Below are 19,743 nucleotides of genomic sequence, written 5' to 3'. Positions count from 1 at the left end.
ATGCCCATACCTCAACCACTGACAGAGATACAGAGCGTGCATCAATGGATAAAACAGGACTGTCATATCCTGCCAAGACAGGGTAAGATAGTTTTGAAAAGTTGCTTGCCTTTGAAAATGGTATGTCAGTTATGTTAGGCCTTAGCCAAAGTTGGTTGCTTCAACGCTGCAAACATGACTTTGGGTGATTGCCCAGGTAGCTAGTTGTCTCTATGATTTGTTGCATGTTTTGGAAGTTGGTTTACTGAACTTCCTAATTACCTAGGTAACATTATTTCCCTTCTCAGATCTTCGATGGGGTTGAAGACTATATAAATGTAGTTACTTTTCTCTCACGACTTGGCCAAGTTATTTATTATACAAGACCTAAGCTAGTTAGAATAGGATATTTGTACTTATTGTATATAATTTCGTAGTAGGTTTAGAACTCTCTTACTTAAACAAAGGGGGGAGGTGTTGCGGGAGGTCCTTCTGCCCCTCCAACCAATAGCTGCTGTGATACCAGCCCACTGGGGTGTGGTCTCTCTCCCTTTAAAAAAGCGGCTATTTCCTCTGCTCACTCTCTTCACTTCCTGCTCCGCCGGCGACTAGACTCCCTTCCTGGTTGCGCAGAGGGCTGTTGTCTGGGACTGTGATCTGTAAGTTTTTTCCTCTTTAAATAAATACCACCCTTTTAATCATAATTCCAAACTGGTGTGGCATTGTTCGTGACTTAAGCCTTCATCAGCCAATAAGAAGCTGGAACTAGCTGGGCCAGGCAGTGTTTAATAGAATACAGTTTCTGTGTAATTATTTCGGGCATAAGCTAGCCATGTGGGCGGCCGGGTGCCAGGAACGCAGCCCTGCCACTCATATGGCTACATCCAAGCATGGTGGTTGCTTCATCATGTGTTTACCTTTGCCAGTATAGAATACTAAAGACTGTTCCAAACGCTAGCGTAGCGTTTTAAGTCATTACCCATTGTCATCTCTCCCCACCTACAACTATTATGTCAGCATTTGGTGCTTCTTTCTAACTGGGGGGGGGGGGCTAAATCTGGTAGGAGGCAGAGCTGGTCCTCTTCCTCCTTAGGGGGGGACACACTACTTGTGAGCTCCCTACTGGAGCGCCCTCTGGTCTCCAAGAGTGTTCTTTCTTTATTCCCTGGCAGCCTGGCTGGCGCAGAGTCCAAGGAAATCTCTTGCATTGACAAGCTAGTTCTATGTCACTTGGATAGTGACAGTAACAAGCCGGAAGGCCGAAGTTTCTAGAAACCAGTGTTTCCCTCAATGCTTTGGTCTTTTACGTGAACCTGCTGATTTCAAAGTTTCATTTCTTCCTTCATCAAAGATTTCAGTTGCTCCGGTCAGGGGTGTGCCCAGATTGACAACCTTACCAAAGTTGCAAGGTGCTCAGACTGAAGCCAGGCAGACCAAGAAAGGTTCAAGCAAGGTTCAAAGGCATCGGTTTACAGCTAGTCTGACCACCAGGCGGCGCTCAAGTCCTCGTTTTTGTTTATTCAGCTGCCGGTGTGTGGGTTTTGGTTCTGAACAGTGTCCTGTGCCTTGGGGGATACTGTTTCACAAACAAGGCTGGTGCTATGGCTCAGCCAGTAAGTCTGATAGCGATCCCCAGAATCCACATAAAAACTGGCTGGTTTGCACATCTGAATCCCAGCACTCCTCTTATGAGACGAAAAATAAGAGTCAGAAGGATAGCCCTGAAGCTCACCAGCCAGCTAGCCAAGAGTACACTGGTTGGCCAAAACAAGAAAGACCCTGCCTAAATGAGGCTGAGAGCGGGGTGGGGGGGGGGGGGACAGCCAGGAGAGCTGTCCTCTGACGCCCACACCCACAAGCACCATGGAGTTTAAACTGTAGTTGTTAGAGGTGCCAGGAAAAAACACACAACAGACAATTAAGGAAAAATTAACAAACACTGGCAAGTTCCTGTGTTTCAAGCAATGAGATATTTGTGATAGTGACAGCTTCCTGTCTTAACAAACCTGCTTCATGCAGGTTTCTTGTTTCTGACACTCAAAACCGATTCTACCATCATTCCTACCCTGTTAGGGGTCGCTGAGAAGACCACTGTTGCTATGACGGGTCACTGAGAAACTCAGGAATGGGCTCCACTCCCTGGTGTGTTTGTACTTGCCTAGAGTAAAGAGGGCTTCTTTTATCCACTAAGAATGATGTCGTAACCAAGAAGAGAAATCCGAACACAGATAGAGGCAGACACAAGGAAACACCGGTGGACATGAGGATGCCAGTCCATCAGCTAATGAGAGGGGCCTGGGACTGAGCCTGGCCTCACAGCCCCAGAAGGAACCACCCATGCCAATACTGCTGGATATGGTTAAATTTCAGAGCTGTGAGGCAATATATCTTGTGATTTAAGTCTCTTAGCCTGTGTCGTTTTGTCCCAGCACCTTAAAGCAGAAAATGAGGACTAAGAGACAGTGAAAAACGTAATAGAAGGCCCAGAATTTGCAACAATGACCACCCTACATTTGTAAGCCTTTGGCGGGTTTGGATTTAGTTTTTATTTAGTTTTAGTTTGAAACTTTTTAGTGTTATTGAAGTATAACTGATAAATTGATGCATTGTATATATGTAGGGTATATACATGATATGTTAATACAGATATATATTGTGAACTACCAAAAATTAAGCTAACTAGCTTATATATCACTTTGCATAATCTCTCTCTCTCTCTCTCTCGTGTGTGTGTGTGTGTGTGTGTGTGTGTGTGTGTGTGTGTGTAGAAACTTCAGATCTATTCTCTTCCTGAGGGGTGTGTGTGTGTATGTTTAGACACTTCAAATCTATTCTCTTCCCTGAGGTGTTTCAACTGGGCTAAAATGAATTGACTGCCAACGTGTGGGTTTATTCTAAGATCCACTCTGTTCCACTCATGCATACACCCACCATCAAGTCAGAGTTACGTTTGTTTGATCACTAATGTTCTGCAGCATATTCTGAAATCAGATATACAGCGCTTTTGGCTTTGTTATTTAGCCAGTCAAGGTCACATGAGTTGGTTGGAATTTTTATAAGTATTGTAATTGAATCTGCAGATCACTGCATATACTATGAAACTTCAGTTAGTATATAAAATAAATGAAAAAATGTTATTTAAATAAAATAAACTAATAAAAATTCATAGCACCATGGCACTTTATTGGCAGTAGCTGTCGACATCATTGTTCAAATTATGTATAAATTCTAACTCTCAAGTCATCAATTAATTTCTGCATAAATTAAATTATAGTCTCATATTTTATAGTTTCTGCCTATAAGACTGTCTCTGGAAAAATGTTTGTTTCATTTTGTGACAAATATGCTTACTTTCCCCTTAAATTCATTTATTTTTCTTCTTCAATGTATCTCGTTGTCAACGTAGGTTCTCTTCCATTTCCCTGAGCTTCTGTAAGGTGAGCCATTGGAATTCTTCTGGCAACCCGCAAGTCTCCAGTTCCTGTGGTAGGCAGCTACAAGCTTGATATTTTTCTCTAATGATGTTAGGTTTGCCTGATTCCTTTTTATTCAGTGTATTGACCTGTACCTTTAAAGTTCCTTAGAAAGTGTTTTTAGCCATTTTGGGTCTTCTCTTAGATCTCTGAGCTGGTGGCCTTGCCTTTGGGATCACAAGCAAACATTCTTAGAACCAGTCCCCTGACTGCTGGCTGCTATCCCTTTTCAACAAGGACCCTAGTAGACCTGGGTTCTGTATGGTCTGTGGTTGGACTAGGCTGTCTCCAGGACCTAAAGCAAGAGGATTAGGGTTTGCTCCAGGGTGCAAAGCAGATCTCTTATTGGTTTGCAGACGAGTGTAACTTCCTCTAAGTCTCGGGTAGGACTGCTGTTGGATCATGGAGTGGTTCCTGGGACAGACAGTACCAATGCAATCTGAGGCTAAGAGGGCCCACAACCAAGCTGCAGGGCTGCTTCAGGATCTAAGAGACAAAGTCTCTAAGACCATCTCTGTATGCATATACCCAGAGTTCAGACTGCTGTCAACCTGCACCAGAAAGAAAGTGGAGCTGAGATTTGGGGTTATTCTAGGGTCTTCTGAGGAATGGAGGCTGACAAGCCTGCCCTGAAGAGTAAGCTGGGTTTATCTTCTGTCATAGTTTGGCAGAGTTGCTGCCAGACCACAGCTTAGGGGTTGAGGTTTGGGTCCCTTAAGCCTGCTTTGCAACTGAAGTTGGTACATGTGTTCCCAGAGTTGCAACCGGGCAGGTCTTAGCTATGTTTTATGCAGGGAAGATTACTATTGGAGTAGAGACATGTTTGGGGGCCTGTTCAGGAAATACTGAGGTGCTAAGATTAACAACTCTGCCCTAGGGACCAGCATAGGCTCACTTCTCTCTTCATCTGTAGGTGACAGTGGCTTACCACACGATAGCTGAGATGAGCTGGGGCCAAATTAGAGTGTCGTTTCAAGATGTGTGCAATTGAGACTGAATGAAGCAGACCACCTAATGTGCTAATGAATGTGACTCACTTCTGGTCCCTTGGCAAAGCTTTTGACACAGAAGGATTCAGCCAAGGCTACAGGTGGATGGCGTTATTTCTAGGTCTAGAACCTGCACCACAGCTTGACCCTGGGGCAAAGTGTGTTCACTGACACCAGTCGTCCAGATCATAGACCGTTGGGGTGTCACAAACTCCTACCCAAACTCTAAGACTTCTGCAGAAGTGCTTTGGGTACGTGAAGGAGGGCTTCCTCATGAACTACCCGGGTGAGGTCTAGCCTTGTCCATGCTCTTTGTCTCCTTTTGTTATTTTCTCTGTCTGCTTTTACAGCTTTCTCCATTTCCAAAAACAGTTATGTCTTCTCTCTTCCTCTCTCTCTTCTTCCCTCTCCCAGTCCCCCTTACTTCCCTTCTCCCCCTCCTCCCTCTATCCATGTGCGTTTTGGGGGTGCACTTGGAAACCAGATCCCCAGGAGCTGGAGCTACAGGTATTGAGAGTCACTTGACAAACTAAGAACCAAATCTGGTCTCTGTAAAGATCTCTCTAGCTGCCATCTCTATTTTTATTAAAAATAAAAGTGGTTTTATGTCTAGGTGGTTTGCTTTTTATATTTCCACTGTTGGTACTTTTTTTCTGATATTCTAAGAGCCCATAAACTCATGTTTTCACCAAAATCTGAGATAGTTTGGGCCATTATTTTTTCTCTTTTTGCTTTCTTCTGGCCCTTCATTAATGATTCCAAGGTCCATTCTCAGTTTCAAAGTTCTCTCTATTTTCCTGAGTGGCCACACTTCTGATCTAATTTCAGGTTCACTGACTTTCTTTGATCATCTTGAATATGGCAGGAAGTTGAGCAATTAATCTTTAATTTAAGATAACAAGAAAAATTTAACCAGTTAATAATTCCCAATTAAAAATTCTATTTCTCTGCTAAAAGTTGTTTTTGTTTCTCTTTAGCATACTTGCCTTCAGTCCTTAAACAGCTCCTACCGTGTGATATTTCTTTTGTGCTGTAACAAATAAAGCTCACCTGAAGATCACAGAGTGTGGAAATAGCCACGTTGGTTAGCCATAGAGGCCAGGCAGTGGAGGCACACACCTTTAATCCCATCACTCAGGAGACAGAAGCAGACGGATCTCTGTGAGTTCAAGGCCACTGTGGGCTAAACAAGATTGAATCAGTCTAAAAGAGACACAGAGCTCTCTAAAAGAGATTAGAGTGGTGGCTCACACCTCTAATCCCAGCAGTAGGGAGGGGGAGATGGGAAGTGATATGGCTGGGCCAAGAGGAATATAAGGCGGGAGGAGACAGGAGCTCAGGCTTCAGTCTGAGGTTCCATAGAGACAGCATTCGGTCTGACGACTTTTAGAGACAGGGTACCCCATTCTGTCTGAGGATTTCGTAGAGGTAAGAACTAGTGAATGGCTGCTCTGCTTCTCTGATCTTTCAACTTTCACGCCCTAATATCTGCCTCTGGGCTTTTATTATTAAGACCAATTAGAAATCACACTACACTCTAGAGCATTTATTAAAATTATTATCTACTAATCCCAATCTAGGTCACCAATTTTCCCCACTGATGCCCTGTTATTCTTGAGAATGGGTTATGTTTTTTAAAGTTTTTTTTTTTATTTTACCCCATTCCCATCCTTCCGTCTCTCCCTCTAATCCTCCCATGCCCCCCCCCCACTCCCTCTTAAACTCACGACCTCTCCTTAAACTATTGTTACACACACAGGCAGACGTATGTATAAGAGCCCATTTAGTGTTGCCTGGGTGTGTTTAGGAATGATCACTTGGGATTTAATAACCTGTTGGGGGAGGGGGGCTCATCTCCAATTCTCCCTCTCTCCGCAGCCATTCATCGTCTGCAGCCCTTTGCCTGGGGATAGGACCTTGTAAGATTTCTCTCACCAACACTGGAAGCTGTCATCCTCCAGATCTTCTCTAAGCAATCTTTATGATTTCGTGGGTACAATTTCCCTGTCATAGACAGAAGACCCCGTATCATTGCAGACATGCCGGTCCTCTGGCTCCTACAGCCTTTCTATGCCATTCCCAGCAGTTTTGCCTGAGCATGAGGTGTAAGAGCTGGGCTGCAGATGTGTCAGCTGGGGTCGCACATCTGCAGTCAGTTGTTCTCTGCATTTGGTCTGGCTGTGGATTTCTGTAATGGTCCACATCTGCTTCACATAGAAGCTTCATTGATGAAGAACCCCTTACCTTTGGGACTAAAGATAACTACTTAGAATGCAGCTGGAAGTTATGCTGGTTTAGGAAAGTGGCAGAAGCAGGTTCTCCTCTAAGGTCTGTGACCTCATCACCCACAGGCAGTTGACTGGGTTTGCAGTACTAGGCACGAATTCCCTCCTACTGAGCAGGCTGTAAGTCCAATTAGACAGCTGCTGGTTGCCCCTAGTTATAAATGCCACTATTGCGCCTTTGGAAGCATCTTCCTGATGCTGGCTATTGCTGTGTTTTGCAGGCTTTAGAGCTGGGTAGGACTATCCAATGGTTTCCTCCCTTCATTGGCGTAGATTCAGACAGTGTGAGAGCTCGTCCTCAGGGAAGAGTCTACCAGGTCCGCTTCAACGCAGTTCCTTCTAATTTTGTGTCTGAAATACATGGTCTCTTCATCAATGGGGTCTTACTTTCAAGTCTGGCAGAGGTGGGCAATTAAGGGCAAGGCAATAGCCTACATTATTTGGAGGGGAGCTTTGATTGCCCAGAAAAACTCTGAAATAGCTGTAGTGCTTATAAATCTGTGGTGTCTGTCTATTACATCTGTGTATCTAAAGCATCTGAGTGTGTCTGAGTGTCTATACATCTGTGTATCTATAGCAAATGAGTGTCTGTGGTGTGTACGGTGGAATCCAGGACCTTACATGTGCTGGGAAAATACTCTACCACACTCCCAGCCTTAGTAATCTTGGATTTTGTGCTGAACCTTATTGTTAATAGTGAAGGTTTTAGGTTTCGTTTTGTTCTTCTTAAATTCTCTCTGTGTGTGTGTGTCTGTCTGTCTGTCTGTCTGTCTGTCTCTCTGACTTAAACAGAGAATGAATTTGGCCATACTCATAGTTGAAAAACAGTTTGCTCCTTGCAATGTTTAGCAATTAAAATTATACACCGTTCCTTCACCCCAAGGCTACAGAGACTCTGAACATCAGAAACCAACTAGAAACTTGTGCAAAGTCTACTCACAAAATCTGGGTTGTCTTTTGCTTTCCCTTTCTGGGTTTTGTCCATGCAGTGAGACCTCCACTTGAATTCATTCTTTCTTCCCACATGAAGGTAACTCTAATTTCCATCTGCTTCAGTTGTTCACGAATACCTTCTGATGTTCTTAATTGCAGATGGTTAATCATTGATATCTGTTAGAATGTTGCTTTGCTTGCTTGTTTGTTTTGAGACAAGGTTTCACTGTGCAGCCCTGGATGACCCAGAGCTCACTATATAGATCAAACTGACCCCTAACTCATGGAGTTTCTCCTGCCTCTGCTTCCTGAGTGCTGGAATTGAAGACATGCATGCACCATGTCTGACCCTGGAATGCTGATCTTACAGAAATCATTGCTATAGTTCTGCTCCTAGCTGTGAATTTTTTGATGAAATTCTTCCAGCCTATGGTGTGCATTATCCATGTATAAGTTTTAATTAAGTTAAAAAATAACTCCCTAAATGCTATTGTGTAGTAAAATACCTTAGGGGTTCCGCGAATAATATAAAAGGACATTTTCTATTTGAGTCGATGCACAAACTCCAGTCTGAGCTTTGTTCTTCCCCAAACTGTTGACAGTAGAACAAGACATGTTGACAATAGAAATCAAGACAGAGGGTTTGCCAAGGGCTGTGTGTTCCTTTAGTTGGAGCTATTTCCAGGATGAATGTGTGGTAGTGAACATAGTGGCAAACAGATAAGAGTTACATCCAGATAAAACTAGGTTCAAATGCTCTGTCGTTTCCTGTCTGTATTGAGCTTAGCCATTTGACTGGAGTTCCTAATGTCAACATTCACATTAGTAAAATGGTGCTGATGATAGTAACTTCCATATAGTCTTTTATGATGTGACTTGATGCAATGTAAACGGAGTGGAAGCAAGCTAAGCCCATATTATTTAGTCACTGTGGTGGTTTGAACGAGAGTTGCCCTCCTAGATTCATATATTTGAATGCTTGGTCCCCAGTTGGTAGAGTTAGAACTGCTTAGGAAGGATGAGGAGGTGTGGCCTTGCTAGAAGAGGTGTGTCACTGTAGGTGGGCTTGGAGGTTTCAAAAGCCCATTCATTCCAGGCCCAATCTTTCCCCGCCCACTCTCTGCCTCTTTCTTGTGGGTAAGTTATAAGCTCTTGGCTACTTCTCCAGCACCATGCCTGTCTGCCTGCTGCCACACTCACTACCATGGTGGCCATAGACTCTACTTCTATCTCAAACCATGACCCCCAAATTAAATTCTTTCTTTTATACGTTGATTCAGACATGGTGTCTTAAATAAATAAGACAGACAATGAAAAAAACACATATCAGAAGGCTTTGCTATATGTTTAAATGATCTGTGTTTACAATTTCTTTGAGCGAGAGGATAGTCATTAGTAATGGGGCTGGGGACGCAGCTCAGTAGTAGAGTACTCACTTGCCCAGCATGTACAAGACCTTGGGTTCAGTCTCCAGCACTGAAAAGACAGAGAGAGTGAAAGAGAGGGGAGATGGAGGAAGGAAGGAAAGAAAGAAGGAAGGAAGAAAAGAAAGGAGAAAAATGTTAAAAAAAAAAAAAAAAAAAAAAACATGCAGAGCCCTCAAGATGACGTAGTAGGTGAGGCTGCTTGTCGGGCAAGCTTGATTACCTGGAATTCAAGACCTGCTGCCACACATCCATCATTCCAACACTCTTAAGGCAGGATGGAAGACAAAGACAAGAGACTTGCCTGGCAGCTTGAAGGCTGGGTATCCTGAAATACACGGGCTAGCAGAAAAACAAGCAAGTCTGCCTCAATACAATAGAAAACAAAAAAAGAACTGACTTCTGATGTCTTCTGACATGTACACCACCTTATTCACACACACACACACACACAGAGAGAGAGAGAGAGAGAGAGAGAGAGAGAGAGAGAGAGAGAATAAATTTTAAAATTTAAGTAATGAAAATCTTGACGTTTGTAGGTCTCGAATAGCAAAGGTATTGATGTGAATAATACTTGTTAAACTTTATGTCAACTCTCTGGCTGTGTTGCATGAATATACCTAAATTAAAAAAAAGGAACAGATTGTTTCTGCCCTCTCCCTATTCCTCTCTCTGAATAATTAACAATAACAGCACTTTTAACACCTATTAGATGCTCCAAGTAGTGTATATATAACTTTTAATTATCACAACAATCATATGGAATCAATTCTGTTGCTCTCATCTCCAGATGAGGAAATCGGAGCAGGTGTATAGTAAGGATCCATATAGAACACTGACCTCAGCTGTGCGCGTCTAGTCTGAAGTCTCTGCAAAGTAAGAGCTTCCATTTGAAAAGCTCTTGCTGTGAGGAAATGTGTTGTAATTTTAAAAAGTGGTGCACGAGAAAAAGACACGGTGTGACAGAACTCACCTGAAGGGGTTTTTACTAGGGGAAAAAGAATGGAAAGGGGGGAGAGGCAAGAGGAGCCCCGCCCCTCTGGAGACGGCGCAGAAGAAGACAGGAGAGAGGGAAAAGCAGAAAGACAGGCAGAGAAGGGGGGGCAGGTAGAGAGAGAAAGAGATGGGAGATGGCAGGGTTCTTTTAATCGGGAACGCAGTGAATGTGCACAGGAGGTGATCTTAGCGGCTGCAGCTGAGGACAGATTTTGTCAGGACCTCAAGGGCAGGCCAGTACAGACGCCTGACTAGCAAAGCGTCTTCCAAACCTTATTTCACATCAAATCTGAGGTGAATGAGAAAACCACTGATTTCTTATTATGGGCACAACAAAGACCAGCCTACAGGAAGATTTTGTATTATTCCAGAGACAGTTTGTCCCAGACCTGGTTGATAAGACTGACCAGGGAATGGAAAGACAATGAAAGTTCTTTCCATCCAACCAATGCCCAGCTCCTCAGGAGAAGAACAGCCTCAGTTCTTCATATATATTCCCCAGGTGAAAAACTAAAATCAGAAATGGAGGCACAGAAGACACCGCAGAAGCAGAAAATTATTGAGAGACTTGAGCTGGAAAAAAATTAGCTTAGATGAAATAACATTCAATCCTGTCCTGCCTTGTATCATGCCCCCTGTGTCTCTAGGAATGTTCTGGTACAGCTTCAACTTCTGTGTGTTTGTGTATAAATCAAGAACTGCTGTGCGTATCATTGCAGAGGTCAAAGCCTGAGACTCTTGTTGTTGTCTGCCTGTCTATCACAAGGCATGGAAACCTCTGGAGAGCAATAACATTGCATGGCATATCCAACACCAGGTCTGTACCTAAAAGATGCTCAGGAAGTGTCTGTGATGACTGAATCCGTGGTTCTTTATTGGGTTACGGGAGTTAGTGTGTAGAAAGGGGGAAGTCTAGGATGGAGATTCCACAAGGTCATCTAGAAAGGATGACCGACGGTGTCTCCGCCACTTCAGGCTGTCGTGTCTCTGGGCAGCCTCCAGCAGAGTTGAATCACAAGATAGGGCAGATTAGTAAGTATCCCCTAATGTGCCCAAGACCGGGAGTGGTTTTTGTTCACTGCAGAGTTCGCCCGCAAACACTGGGAAGGTTCTACAGAGTCCTTTCCCCTAGCTGGCTGCCCCTTCCGGAAGCCAGCACTGCTTTCTGCCCTCTCCACTGACCGTCTCCTCCCCTCACAGCCTCATCCAATTCCTGGAAATCTCTGCTCAACATTCTCCTCAGTCAGGGGCCAAGTTCAGCTGCTGTGTTCTGAGCCCTGGCAAGGACTGCACACGGAGGGCAGACTCAGCAGGCCTCCTTGCCTGGGTAGACCTAGCCCGTTTGTCTCCCTCACAGTACCAGGTAAGACATAGCCTCTCTCTTTCTCTCTCTCTCTCTCTCTCTCTCTCTCTCTCTCTCTCTCTCTCTCTCTCTCTCTCTCTCTTTGTCTGTCTGTCTGTCTGTCTGTCTGTCTGTGTGACTGTGTGCATTTATACATTCCACAAAAGCCTTAAACTTGAGAATGCAGTTTTAAATTCTGGGAACACCACCTACAAATTGTGTGGCATTGGTCAAATCACTTAACTTCTCTGACATTTTCTTTCCTCGAGTACAATGGGCATGCTGGTGAGAGGAATACCTGGAAACATGTGTGAGCTGTGTTTAGCATGGTGTTGGCTCATAGAAGGGGACTGGTGTGTTAGGAAATGAGTAGAGAAGACAAGAGACAGGAGTCACTGAAAGCAAACTACACTGAGCAGAGGCTGGTTCACTTTGCCTTTAACCTGGTAAATCAGGTGCTGAGCAAGTGTGTGGACCTAAATTTGATCTCCAGTACCCATATGACAGTCCAGGTAGGGTGCCCTATGGCATGTGCCTTACGTTCATTAGTTGTTTTGACAACTGGATACAAGCTAAGTCATCTAGGAAGCAGGGAGGAACCTCGACTGAGGAGATACCGCCATCAGATTGACCAGTAAGCAAGTCTGTGGAGGCATGTTTATGATTAATGATTGATGTAGGAGAACCCAACTCACTGTGAGTGGTGCCACCCCTGGGCATCTTGCCTGGTACTAAAAACCAGCTGAGAAAGCCATGGAGAACAAGCCAGCAAGCAGCATTCCTCCACGGTTCCTGCTCCTGTTTGTGTTCCTGCTCTGGCTTCCCTCGGTGATGAAGCATGATCAGGACCTGTAAGCTATTAAATAAATTGTTTCCCCTGCAAGCTGCTTTTGGTCACGGTGTTTATCACAACAACAGAAAGCAAGCTGTCATCACTATAACGTGATCAGGAAATCAGAGACAGAAGGATCCCTGAGGCTTACAACCAACCAGTCTAGCCAAATCAGCCAGCCTCAGGATCAGTGAGAGATGTCTCAAAAACTTAAAGTGGAGAGATACTGGGGAAATCAATTGACATTGTCCTCTGACCTTCACATATGTGAGCATGTGTGCATGTAAACACACACTCAAACACAGAGAGAGAGAGAGAGAGAGAGAGAGAGAGAGAGAGAGAGAGAGAGAGAGAGAGAGATTCATAATTGTTGGTAGTTAAAAGGTACCTCAACCTCAACATCTTTAAATTCTTGGTATGCTCCAGGCCCAATACTGGCAAAGTGTTTATATCACTAATAATCATGAAAATCAGTGTGGTAGTTATCACCTTTGTTCCTCAAATTACAGCAACCAAAACCACAGAACTAGTCGGTGGTAAAGCCAGAGCTAAAAGTCAAATACTGGCTCTGAGACTGAGTTCCCCTGTGACAGACATTAAATGTGTCGGAATGTTAAGTAACATTTTGTGTCCAAAGGGTTGCTGATTCCAGGAAGGTCTCCAGGTACTGAATGCATGAGTCTAGAATCCCGGATCCAGCCCCCCTCAAATCCACATGGCAAATTGCCTCCCAAATAGACTTTAAAACATTTCAAAACATTGGGCTTTAAAATCAATTTATCATGCCTTTAATGTTCATCCTCCAAGAGAGTCGACCTTCCTCCAGTTGATAGGATGTAAATCCACACGTGGAGCCCTGATAATAAGTATTTCATAACTGAAAGGGAAATTGTTCTATGATTCAGACATTCATTCTATAGACAAAATAAAAATTTCTCTTTCTAGTTTCCGTTCCCCAGTTTTTCAAAACATGACAAGGGAAGAATCTAACATTACATTGACTATTTAGTGTTCATTAACAGACACTGGGTGAATAGATAGATATTCATCTATATAGAGAATAACATTGATGTGATTCTTGCTGTCTTGGTATATAGCCATAGATAGTAATGTAGAGAGATGCAATTTTAGATATTGATACATGGACACAGCTGTGAGAGAGATCTGTGCACCCCCAGGAGGACACACGGAAATACATAGATACGGGTGTCTCTTAAAACTGGAGCATGCGCTGTGCCGTGTGGTCTATCTGTATATTTCCGTGCAAAAGCTGTTCTGCGCCATCAGTTTCAGGCACCAGTCTCCACTTCTTCGATCTAACCCTGTTGCAGAGGTCAAGATGATGTTAGTTTGGGTCAGGTTTAATGACTCCAATTTCCCTGGAAAGATAATTAGCAATCAGTAACTCCCACTTTTAGAGCACTGTGGAGGCTGGAAAACGCAGACCCGTTTCCACCTTGGCTGATGGTCAGAGAGTTTGGAGACTGACAAGCATAGCTGCACATCCCAACTCAGGATGCGATTGCTTGGTTCTTTGGTTCTTTTTTTTTTTTTTTTTTTTTTGGTTTTTCGAGACAGGGTTTCTCTGTGGCTTTGGAGCCTGTCCTGGAACTAGATCTTGTAGACCAGGCTGGTCTCGAACTCACAGAGATCCGCCTGCCTCTGCCTCCCTATGCTCGGTTCTTTTGAATTAAGATCAATCCCTGCCATCCTGACAGATGGTCAGGATATACAAACGTACTTCTGTTCCTTCTTTTTTAACTATGAGGTCACCTGGGGACAGGTGGTCTTCAGGATACCTGACCTAGAACACCTTTGCTACCTAGACCACAGAATGCTAATGATTGAATGTCTCAGAGTGATAAAGCCATCGACTGTGCAACCTATCCTTGTATCATGTTAATAAAGTCTTTTGTTACCTTCTCTCCTGTTTATGTTGGGTATAAAAGCTGTGGAAAAATAAACTCTGGAGGGATTTCAGGATTTCAGTCACTGGAATGTCCTCCCGATACTTTCTATGGTTTGTGTCCTGTTATTTCTTTTTGATGTGTCTTTATATTCTTTACTATATTTCTCAAATTTCCATGCCCCTACCTGGGTAAGAAGTGTTTTTGTCGAGACTGGTCCTCGACAGAGTACTTACCTATGCTGGGCCTTGCAGAATGTCAGCAGTCCCTCATTACCTTTGCTTAGGTCAATAGGTGCTGTTGGTCCATCTGTATTTGAGAGAGAGGTTAAGTAAATTGCTCCAGGTTACATAGATGGCAAACGGAGGGGCTGGAATTTGAACCTGTGCTGTTTGATTGCTAAAGGCTACCCTCTCTGCTACACACAGCTTTCCTTATCTAGGTAACTTCTGTGTTTGGCAACTCACATGACAAACATGAAGTCAGAACTGCAAACTAGTTGTGAGAGAGTTTTATTTATTTCTATTTGAACAAGAAGGTTGCCATGGAAAATTAGAACAGACGGAGTGACTTGACATTTCTTTTTGTTTTCTCAAAGTTCTGAATAACGAACACCTAAGGTCAACACTCGAGGCCTCTTTTCTTGACTTGTTGATGACTGTTTCCCTGTTCACATAGCACTGGCCTCCACCTTGCGTCTGAACGCTAATCTCCTTTTTTCCTGTTTTCTGACACTGCCTCCCTGTGGGTCCCTGGCGGGTCTCAAACTCACAGAGGTTATTAAAGCTGTGCACTACCGATGCCTGCTTCCTACTCTTAAAAGGAGGTCAACCATAATGTATTCCAAAGACCTCATTTTAACTCAATTCCTTTTTTAAAGCACCTACTTCTAATGACAGTCACACTGAGAAGAAATATTGGGGTTAGTGCTCCCACAGATACTTCAGAAGGGACACAGAAGCAGCCCGTGATAAAGTGTTGCTATATTTCCTCGTTCTGGCTCACCCTTTGGTTTAAGTCAGTAGCCACTACTTGATTATTTTGACTATTTCTTTTGCAGTGCTAGAGACTGGACCAGGCACAGACCAGTGTTCTACTACTGAGATATGTTCCCATCCCTTTTAACTGCTTAAGTGACTGAATGCCCTGCCTTTGGGGAAAACACTATTTAAGGAGGAGCCGAGGTCATGCAGACATCTACATAGAAATATAGCTGCTGTAGAAAAGAATGGCCAATGGGTGCCTGCACCCAGCATCTGCCCCTGCAGCACACTCGTTTCCACGGTGGAACTAAAGGATGCTGCAGTTCCCAAGAAGCCAACCATTTTTGTTGTCATCAGTTAAGACTACTCCATCCAATCCTTAACATCTAATCTCAACCTCCAATTACATGATCTTTCAAATACAGGATTTAGTTTTGGTTTTTTGGTTTTGGGGGGTTTTGTTGTTGTTTGTTTGTTTGTTTCGGTTGGGAGAGGGGATCTTGCCGTACAGCACAGGCCATCCTAGGACTGGCTTTATCATCTAGACTGTGCCTGAATTCATGATCTCACTGAAATGTCAGTGGGTCTCCATTGCCTATATTGACTCTGAGGCTGGGAACTGCTGCCCAGGACTCTGTCCCAGGGAGCATCTTAGAGCTGCACAGTATCAGCAGGAAGGAGCTGAGACACTAGCACTCTCTGCTCCAAGGATGGGTGTATGGCTGTAGGAATCCATACAGAAGCCCGCAAAGCCCAGGGGAAGCGCATAATAGCAGAAGGACAGAAGGACAGGACTCTCGCTACCATCATCTCTATGTCCCTTGGCATGGGCTTCATTTATTTCACATGATAGATATCATAACCTCAGGAATTTTCCCCAACTTTTCACTCTATGGCTGTTCCAATAGGAGACAGTCTGAGCTACTTTTTGGTACCAAACACACTGACAGACAGACAGACAGTATATAGACACACACACATACACACACACAATTTTGAGAAGTATTGTGATTGCTCTAGCTTGTGTTTAAAAATCACAGGGATGACTATTGAGATTCTGACTCAGCATCAGCTGTTGGGGATGGGGTTTAGATGATGATATGACAGTTTCCATGGAAACCACAAGATTGGGCTTGACAGGAAGAAAGTTCTCCAGAGTAAAGATAACTTGTCCCATGGGACAGGATTTGCAATTGGGAATACCACATCAAATCAGAGGGAGGTGCAAGGGAATTCCAGGAAAGTGTTCCAATCCCATGTAGCAGCTACAGCCATTCACTAGCATTTTGCACCCTGTGGTCCCTCAACTGGGTAGAGAAATCCCCATCCGAAGCAAGAGGCAAGCCTAGCAACAGATAGTGACCACACATCAACACTACATGGAGAAGGCGCCTGTGGGGTGATGGGCATATAAACCATCTCTTCCCAAGGCAGGCAGTCACTTGAAGGTTCTGTGTTTCACACCAGAGGACCACCTCGATATGCTGTGGCTGAAGAAGTTCCAGATCCCGAGGGGCATCTACGAGTTCTTCCACAGCTTCTCCTCAAGCCCATCTCAGCAGCACAGTGTCTCCACATCACAAGTGTGGCCTCAAAGATGGAATGACTATGATTCGCCTGAGGAATTTAACTTTGCGAGAGACGTGCTGGACTACTGGGCTCAAATGGAGGAGGTAAGGGGGCCATGGTGATGGAACATTGGAACAGGAGTGGCCTAGTGGCTTTGTCTTGCTCTAACTAGGTAAAGACAGACAGAGAGATGGAGAGCTTCTTCAAGGCAGCTGTATCGTGGGAAAGGCTTACATCTGAGGGCTTGATTCCTAGTCTGGGTATTTTTCTCACTTCTCTGAGCTTCAGTGGACTTGTTTGTTGTTTGTTTTTCTGTGAAATTGGGGTAGATTTATTCTTAAAACTCACTTGTACAGTAGGTAAAATCATTTGGTGAATATTTATTCTTCCATAACTATGATCTAGTGCAAAGTTCCAATAGGCAGGTTACCGGCGCTCCAAATTCTCCGCTTCAGTTCATGGGAGAGTTGAACTGTTCAGCTCGTCACACTCGGACTAGTCTGGGAGCCATGCCTAGAGAAGGGACAGGCTTTCAGAAATCACAGAGGAGTATCTATCACATTTGTCTAAATCATGTCACCTGTCAGCCAATGAAGGTGGCAAGTCTCCCTGAGACTACAATCTTCCAAGTGGCTCGATCTTTCCCAGAGGGGCAATCTCTGTGGCCCACAGAGGCATCACATATCTGTACAGAGAAAATCCCCCTTGGCCTGTCTTTTCCCAAGACACAGACAGCTAGAAAAGTAGTCATGGCACTGGGAGCTGCCATAGACAGGTGTGATGTGCTGAGCCGCCCAGCCCTAGCCCTGCAACACCCGATCTTTGTACGGAGATGAAGCTGGGGAGTAGCTGTAAGTTTATGTTCCCCAGGAACATGACTCATGCCTCCTCTGTCATCTTCTCTCAGAACTTTCATGACAGCGCCAAGAATAACACAGCCCTCCGTCATGTAGAACATGTGTCTGTTCCATGTCAGCCAGTGTACACTTGACCTTCTGCGGTTTCCCATTGTCCAGATGAGGAGACTGGGCACCTGAGAGTTTAAGTGACCCACAGGAAGCGCCTACCTATCTAACAAACAAGGGAACAAGATTTGGATCCAGGCTGACTGATTCCACAATCTAACCTTTAGCCTAGTGTCACTCTCTAAGAGGCCAGAGCACCTCTGCTTCAGAGATAAACAGGCCAAGACTGTAGGTCTAGTTAAGAATATTGAGAACGTGAGATGGGCTGGGAAAGAAGGAAGTGGCGATAAGGAGACGATGGTAGTAGCTTGTTCCGTGTGTTCTCCATAGAGTTTGGGTTAGTGAGCTTGTAAATCAGTTTATGTGATTAACAAACAAGCAAATCTTCCTGTAGGGAGTCTAGGATGACTGGATTTCATAATATCATAGTAAGCCATTGCCATACCATCTGTATCTCCAACACCCTCAAGCCCATTTATAAGCACCCCATTTCATGAATATTCATTTCCAATATCTTGGATCTGTCTGCTTCAACCTTTTCAAATGTCGCACTCATGGTTAGTAACTCAGACCCATTCACTGTTAGCCTGGAGTGACATTTGGTGTCTCACGCTTGGTAAGCACTCAGGAAACACTTGTGGAATGGGTTGACTTTGGGTCCTTCCTTGTTGGCGCTCCTGTAAAAGCTGCCACTTTCTGTACCACCTCTGGTAAGCATCACTCGGAAACTGATCCCTGGTTCACTCAACAGCTCTGCCCAAACCGCCACTGTTTATGCCACTTGCTTTTGAACGTATTTAACTTGTAAGATATAAGATGGAAATATAATGTATATAATGTACCCCCGTGTAATAGTCTGGGATTTGGGCAGATTATTTATTAGAAAATAAAAATTGAGCTGTAAGCTAGACAGTTTACAGTGGATGCAGTTACTCACTAAGGCTATCAATGTATAAGCATGGTTGTTCTTGGAAATTAAAGCATATATTATCATCAAATCCTCAGGTACTTTATGTATACAGTTTCTATTGAGTCCTGAAACAGTCCCCAAATGTGTTCATGAGAGATCACATTCACATCAGCTTGTTTCCACTCTGTCTTTTACACTCTTCACTTGATTCTTTATTCATAGAATTAAGATTTGAGGAGCACCCAACAAGGGGATAAGACAGTAAAAGAGACAGACAATGCTCCATTTTTCCTGCCACTTTCTGTTTCTTTCTTCAATCTGTCCTTTGTTATTTTATGTGGAGTTTCTATGGCAACTTGTGTGGTTTTCTTTTTATTTCCTTTTGCATGTATTGTATAGTTGTGTTCCTTGTGCTTATCATGAAGATCGCATAGAACACTCTGTAGCATCAAGAGTCTATTTGTAACTTTCAACTGCTGAGCCTCAATCACATAAGAAAGAAACCCTACTCCTCCACAGTCCTATCCTATTCAACCCCAACTTTATGATCCTGATGTCACAAATTCCACCTTTTTATAGTGTACCCACTTTAATGTGGGCTTTCCATTGTCTTTTAAATATAACTAAAGAATAAAAGTGTGATGGCTCAGCAGGTAAGGCCTTGCTGCTGTCAGACCTGGCAACCTGAGTTCAGTCCTCAGGGTCCAGCAAACAGAGCCTACCTGAACAAAGACAATTACCAAGAAGCTGTGTTTGACTCTGTTATTGTCTGTCTAGAATCCTTTTGGGTTTTTTTAAGCTTTCTCAGGCTTCATGTGGAAATTCTTACCTCATGTCAGGTGCCATTCATGGATGGAAGTTTCTGTCCTGTCTGGTCCTGCAGCTGTTTAGTCCCAGAGAAATACACAGAGTCTTATATTAATTATAAACTATTTGACCTACTAGTTCAGGCTTATTATTAACTAGCTCTTACAACTTAAATTAGCTCATAATTCTTGTCTATGTTTAGCCATGTGCCTTGGTACCTTTCGTCAGTGAGGCATTCTCATCTTCTTTTCTCTACATCTGACTGGTGACTGCGTCTCTTCCTTTCCTATTCCCAGAATTCTCTTAGTCTGGTTGCCCAGCCTACACTTCCTGCCTAGCCAGCCAAACA

At 43.8% G+C, this 19,743-nt stretch overlaps 1 protein-coding gene and 3 long non-coding RNA genes across 9 annotated transcripts in view; 2 read left to right on the top strand and 2 right to left on the bottom strand.

The window, feature by feature from the left end:
* LOC126502323 (uncharacterized) overlaps positions 1-7,786 on the bottom strand; it is a 17,000-nt gene extending 9,214 nt beyond the window's left edge. For all 4 annotated transcript variants that reach the window (XR_007591898.1, XR_007591899.1, XR_007591900.1 and 1 more), the window contains exon 1: positions 7,667-7,786. This is a non-coding gene — a long non-coding RNA (uncharacterized lncRNA). The remainder of the gene's footprint in view (positions 1-7,666) is intronic.
* On the top strand, positions 588-5,618 carry LOC126502325 (uncharacterized). Its single transcript, XR_007591903.1, has 3 exons — positions 588-638; positions 3,386-3,416; positions 5,419-5,618. It is a non-coding gene; the product is annotated as an uncharacterized lncRNA (long non-coding RNA).
* A 3,493-nt stretch (positions 7,787-11,279) lies between the features above and the next one.
* Positions 11,280-19,743, top strand: part of Acsm1 (acyl-CoA synthetase medium chain family member 1) — a 30,558-nt gene continuing 22,094 nt past the window's right edge. The window contains exons 1-2 of one of the 3 annotated variants that reach the window (XM_050143221.1): positions 11,280-11,442; positions 16,611-16,816. In XM_050143221.1, coding sequence (XP_049999178.1) covers positions 16,625-16,816 — 192 coding nt within the window. In that variant the 5' untranslated portion in view covers positions 11,280-11,442; positions 16,611-16,624. Of the gene's footprint in view, positions 11,443-16,573; positions 16,817-19,743 lie in introns of all 3 variants that reach the window. The other 2 variants (XM_050143222.1, XM_050143223.1) reach the window with 2 other exon arrangements.
* On the bottom strand, positions 14,422-19,644 carry LOC126502324 (uncharacterized). Its single transcript, XR_007591902.1, has 3 exons — positions 19,417-19,644; positions 17,061-17,225; positions 14,422-14,469 (listed from the first exon to the last, which is right to left on the bottom strand). It is a non-coding gene; the product is annotated as an uncharacterized lncRNA (long non-coding RNA).

The sequence above is a fragment of the Alexandromys fortis genome, unplaced genomic scaffold (assembly GCF_014885135.2).
Source record: "Alexandromys fortis isolate MF-2015 unplaced genomic scaffold, M_Fortis_MF-2015_v1.1 scaffold_45, whole genome shotgun sequence".
Taxonomy (NCBI): Eukaryota; Metazoa; Chordata; class Mammalia; order Rodentia; family Cricetidae; genus Alexandromys; species Alexandromys fortis.
Note: the sequence above shows the minus strand (reverse complement) of the source record. Positions and strands in the feature narration are given on the sequence as shown.